Source organism: Anser cygnoides, chromosome 28 (assembly GCF_040182565.1).
Source record: "Anser cygnoides isolate HZ-2024a breed goose chromosome 28, Taihu_goose_T2T_genome, whole genome shotgun sequence".
Classification (NCBI taxonomy): Eukaryota; Metazoa; Chordata; class Aves; order Anseriformes; family Anatidae; genus Anser; species Anser cygnoides.
In genome coordinates, this window is record NC_089900.1 from 2,325,526 (window position 1) to 2,331,358 (window position 5,833).

General features: G+C 54.6%; 1 protein-coding gene across 1 annotated transcript; it reads left to right on the forward strand.

Annotated features, from left to right (window-relative positions):
• The first annotated feature begins 2,517 nt into the window (after window positions 1-2,517).
• On the forward strand, window positions 2,518-3,746 carry LOC136787031 (olfactory receptor 14C36-like). Its single transcript, XM_066984138.1, has one exon. The coding sequence runs from the start codon at window positions 2,883-2,885 to the stop codon at window positions 3,744-3,746; it is 864 nt and encodes a 287-aa protein (XP_066840239.1). The 5' UTR covers window positions 2,518-2,882.
• The last annotated feature ends 2,087 nt before the right edge of the window (window positions 3,747-5,833 follow it).

Consider the following 5,833-nt stretch of genomic DNA (forward strand, 5'->3'; position numbering starts at 1 on the left):
CCTCTAATGGATGGAGGAGGGACAGACCTTGGCTTGCTGCAGCCCTGGGAAGCGGCCACTTGCTCATAAGCACCAGATCTGTCGGAGATGCCATCGGGGTGCCCGTTAAGTACCAGCTATGAATGGCCAGAGCTGTCCTGTGGGTCCTGTGCTGCCCGTGTCAGCTGCATGCTCCAGCGGTGCTGGGCAGCGTTGGCATCTCAGGTAGCACTGCAGGCCTGGAATTGGCTATTACATGGAGCAGCTGCCCTGAACGAGGTTAGGCAATGTAGGGATGTCCGTGAGACAAGTGCCGTTACAGTCACTGGAGATGGAGGGAAAACCAGATGGAGAAGAGGGAGAGAGAGACTCAGGTCTCCCTGTGGCACAGCTCTCCATTGGGTCAGGTGGATACCTCTACAGGCTGCCCTGAGCCTACTGAGGAGGGACAGGTTTAGTTGTCCTAAATGTGTGCATTTGCTGTCACTTCAGCTGGCCAAAGGCATTCCCCACCAGCCTCCAAGGGGATGCCCCCAGGTGCTGCCCTGTCCCTCAGGGTTCCTCCATGAGAGCTTGCAGATACCTGCACGTCCCTCTGCCCCCTGACATGTCATCAGGTGTTTGCAGCCCCCTGATTTCCTCCATCTCCATTAATGATGTTGGAGCTGAGAAAAGGAGCTCACCTTCAGGTGCCCATGTGGTGTACATTAAAGGGAGGGCAGAGGAATCCCAGGTCCTGTGGGTCTGGGGCAGGCACGGGTATGAGCTGAGCCCCGTTCTAGTCCCAGGACTAAAACCCTGAATGATATGCCTTAACTGACTCTGCTGAATCCCTTCCCTGAACAGGGGATAAAGAAGATGATTCCCTGACTTTGTCTGGATGCCCAAACTGATAATGGGACAAGAAGATGTGATTGTTACACTTAATTGGTTTTCTGCTAGGAGAAATGAGCATGCTGTCGAGAAGTGTGCCCAGGGGAGGGAGGGAAGCCCAGGGATTCCTTCGGGCTGTTTCCCAGCAGGTTCCCCTGCAGCCCCAGGGCCATGGGCAGGGAGCCTGGTGGGGGGCAGAGCAAGGGAGGCCTTGGGCTGGGCCTGTGCTGCTGAGCTGGGCCGGGCTCCTGGGCCCAAGGGGAGCTCCTGGCAAGTGGGCAGCGCTGCAGAGAGCCAGCTCTGCCCAGGAGCAGCTCCTGTGCCCAGCGCAGCAGGGCTGGGGGCACTGCCTGCAGAGACAGAGTGGGTAAAGGCAGGCAGAAGTGGCAGGATGCACAGAGCTCGCTGGGGGAGAACACTTGCCAGCCCTGACCCCGGTAAGTCTCTGGCTGGAGGGCAATGCAGCCGCAGCTCCTGGAGGAAGGAGAAGCCACGGGTGCAGGCAGGGGTGCCCAGGGCTGTGGTGCAGAGCAGGGTCCCTGCTGTGCCCCAGGGGCTGTGTGCCGGGGCAGGGCCTCTGCCGCCTGCCAGGCTCAGCACTCAGCCTGCCCGGGGAGCTGCCCAGGGTGCTGCGGGGAGAAGCTACGGTTGGAAGGAGCCCCCCCGGCAGGGCAGGGTCCTGCTGCTGGCGGGAGGCTGCTGCCTGGGGCAGCCTGCTCACAGCTCCGAAGCACAACTGGGATGTATCTAAGGTGAGAAGACAATCAGGGGTTAGATACTTTAGGCTCAGGTTTCCAGACTATTTGCTTTCAGTTTTTTCTTTTTTGTCTCTGTGAGAATAGAAATAGAGGCTGCTATTTCCAAGAAGAGGCTGATACGCCTAAGCCTTCCCATTGAGGGTTACAAGGACCCCCAACAATTCCCTTGCCTGCCCCTTCGCCCAGAAAAAGCTCCACCCACTACGTGCAGTGTCAGCAGGGTCTGTGTGACCTGGTCTCTAGGACGTGCCCCCAGCGAGCTGCCCCTGGGCAGAGCCCTGCTGCCAGGAGGTGTCTGCAGGGCAGAGCTGAGCACCCAGCGGGTGGGATGGGGGCTGTGACCTGCAGGCAGGAGGCGTGGGGACAGAGACCCAGCTGCAGGCAGGGACAGCTGCAGGCAGCAGAGCCTTGGTCAGGGAGTGAGAGGGAGCTGCTCCCAGAAACTCCATGGCAGAGGGGATTCAGGCACCTCCCTGCCATCCCTGCACTGGAGACGCCTTCCCCTGAGCAGCTGCATGGTCTGCTCTTCCATCCAGTAAAGCCACTACCCCCACAACCATGGAGTCTTTCAACGTTATTCCCTTGGCTGCCCAATCTTCAGGACAAGAGGTCACCCCAAATGCCCAGCTCTCACTCTCATTCTTGGCTTCTTCAGCAGAAGCAATGAGGCATTTCTTTGTGTTTCCCCTCCCATCCATCCTGCCCTTACTATTCTCCTCAGACTCTGGGCAGTGGGATTAAAGCCAGATCTCAAACAGCAGAGTACTGAGTCCTGCTCTGGAGGTTTATCCCTGGGAGCAAAGTGCCCAAGTTGTTCTAGGCAATATGGCTCTGGGCACTGTGGTGCGTAGGGCTGGGAGATGAGCTGGCTCTATTCAGCTCACTCTGGTTTAAGGACATCCAGCGGTGTCCCTGGGGTTATCCTGCTGGAGGATGTTGAACAGCCACTCTGCGTTACAGGTGCACAGCATCTGAACCAAACTATGAGTTTCAGAATGGGTCACCAGCTTTCCCAGGTACCCACTGCTGCAAAACAGGGCTGAGTCCTAGAGAACTCATGGGCAGAGGCTGCTGCTCCAAACAGCACTCAGCCAACACGAAGCAGAGCTCCAGCCAGAGAAGAGAATGAAACTGCTGCTGAGAATGCGTTTGTGTAGGTGAGTGAGAAAGGAAGAGTGTTGCTGAAAGTACAGAGCTCTGCTCAGAGAAGTCTGCCCTAAGTTCTCTGTGTCCTTTTGTCTTTGGACAGGCTCCGAGGCCAAGAGTCAGCACATGTCCAACAGCAACTCCATCAGTGAGTTCCTCCTCCTGCCATTCGCAGACACGCGGGAGCTGCAGCTCCTGCACTTCGCGCTCTTCCTGGCCATCTACCTGGCTGCCCTCCTGGGCAACGGCCTCATCCTCACCGCCGTAGCCTGCGACCACCGCCTCCACACCCCCATGTACTTCTTCCTCCTCAACCTCGCCCTCCTCGACCTGGGCTGCATCTCCACCACTCTCCCCAAAGCCATGGCCAATTCCCTCTGGGACACCAGGGCCATTTCCTATGCAGGATGTGCTGCACAGGTCTTTTTGTTCCTCTTCTTCATATCAGCAGAATTTTATGTTCTCACCGTCATGGCCTACGACCGCTACGTTGCCATCTGCAAGCCCCTGCACTATGGGACCCTCCTGGGCAGCAGAGCTTGTGCCCAGATGGCAGCAGCTGCCTGGGGCAGTGGGATTCTGTATGCTCTGCTGCTCACTGCCAATACATTTTCCCTGCCCCTCTGCCAAGGCAATGCTGTGGACCAGTTCTTTTGTGAAATCCCCCAGATCATGCAGATATCCTGTGCACACTCCTACCTGAAGAGTTTTTGGGTAGTTGTGACTGGTGTCTGTTTAGCATCTGGCTGTTTTGTTTTCATTGTTTTTTCCTATGTGCAGATTTTCAGGGCTGTGCTGAGGATGCCCTCTCAGCAGGGCCGGCACAAAGCCTTCTCCACCTGCCTCCCCCACCTCTTTGTAGTCTCCCTGTTTATCAGCACTGGCTTTTTTGCTTACCTGAAGCCCCCCTCCATCTCCTCCCCATCCCTGAACCTGGTGGTGGCAGTTCTGTACTCGGTGATACCTCCAACATTGAACCCCCTCATCTAACCAGGAGCTCAAGTGGGCTATTAGGAAAGTGATTTCATGGACGTTTCTGAATAGTGAGAAATTTCCCCTCTTTTTCCAGAAATGACTTAACTTGGTACCTCCCCTCAGGCCTGGTCCTTCTTTCATTATCATTATTGTTATTCTTATCTTTGGTATCATTTGCATTTATTATGCTCTTAGAGTAATATTTCTTTTTCATCTTACTTCTGCTGAGGATCAACACTGCTCTATTTGCTCTTGAGGCTCTGTAAATATGTGTCTAACAGAAGGTCAGAGCTGACTCTTCCATAGCATCTGCAAAATAAAACGGGATCTCCACAGTGCACAGTCTGAAGCCTTGGCTCTTTTTTCAAGGTTGTTGCCAAGCTTTCCAGAAGCTTGTGCCGCTTTCCATCACCTATCAGACTCTTTCCATCATCTGTCAGTGGTCATGGTCATCCAGAGAGGTCCCAGATGACTGGCGACTTGCTAATGTGAAGCCCATCTACAAGAAGGTTTGTAAGGAGGACCCGGGGAATTACAGGTCTGTCGGCCTCACCTCAATGCCAGGAAAGGTGATGGAACAGATCATCTTGAATGCAGTCACACAACGTATGTGGGACAACCTGGGGATGAGGCCCAGTCAGCATGGGTTCATGAAAGGCAAGTCCTGCCTGAACAACCTCATCTCCTTCTATGTCTGGGTGACTTGCATGGTGGATGAGGGAAATCACGATGCAGTCCACCTAGACTTCAGCAAGGCCTTTGACACGGTCTCCCATAGCATTCTCCTGGAGAAGTTGGCAACCCATGGCTTGGACAGGTACACTCTTTGCTGGGTTAAAACTGGCCGGACTGCCGGGCCCACAGAGTAGTGGTGAACGGAGTGAAATCCAGCTGGTGACCGGTCACTAGTGGTGTTCCCCAGAGGTTGGTGTTGGGGCCCATCCTCTTTAACAGCGTTATTGATGATTTGGATGAGGGAATTGAGTGCACCCTCAGTAAGTTTGCAGATGACAACAAGGTGGGGGGAGGTGTCGATTTGCTGGAGGATAGGAAGGCTCTGCAGGTGGACCTGGACATGTTGGATCGATGGGCAGAGGCCAATGGGATGAGGTTCACCACGGCTAAGTGCCGCGTCCTGCCCTGTGGCCACAACAACCCCATGCAGTGCTACAGGCTTGGGGCAGACTGGCTGGAAAGCTGTGCAGAGGAAAAGGTTGGATGTAGTACTTAGGGACCTGGTTTAGTGAGTGATATTGGTGGTAGGGGGATGGTTGGACCAGATGATCTAGGAGGTCTATTCCAACTTTAATAATTCTATGATTCTGTGCTTCTTACGATACAGAGCCACAAGTCCATGGTTTCCTGGTGCTTCACCAAGCCTAGGAAGTGGCTGAGGAAGAACTGGTGCCCTATATTCTCCAGCCCTTAATGCAACCATCTTTCTAGCTGGGTGCCATCGAAAGCAATGCCTGTGCCCTGTGTCTGGGCTTTGACTGATGGAAACAGGGCCCAGCAGCCATAGCAGTTTGCTGCTGTTCCTCTGGCTGTGTCTAGCACATGGCCGTGAGACAGTCTCCCCCAGTCTGTGTGAGCTGAACCTGAGCCCAGAAGTCCTCAGCAAGTCCTCAGCTTGGGTCCACCCTAAAGACTGGAGTGCAGTTGTGACCACAGGAAGGACGAACCCTCTCCTTGGGCCTGTCCATAGCTGGATGCCTTTGCATGCTCCACAGGAAAAGGGAGCATATTGATAACATGCTAACACCCCTTTCACCATCTCTGTGTCTGTGGGAGCATCAGAAAACGTCCCTCAGTCCTAAGATCCAGCAAAGCCCAGCTTCTCCTTTCATCAGGAACCTGCAGAAATTCTCTCAGAATTTCCGACACTCTTGTGTACACAGGAAAAACACACACGTGCATGCAGAAACATACACTCTCATACACACAAAGATGTGCACACATGGCATGGACACAGCTGACCACACACAGAGCAACTCCAACAGGGAACAGCACCTTCACAGCCACCACACCACCAGCAGCACACACAGAGCCATGAGCAACACACCTGGCCCCATCCCATTCCCCACCTCAGCCTGATCTGCTCT

What these genes read in the sequence shown, in the direction of transcription:
- LOC136787031 (XM_066984138.1), top strand. Translation starts at nt 2,883, where the DNA reads ATGTCCAACAGCAACTCCATCAGTGAGTTCCTCCTCCTGCCATTCGCA.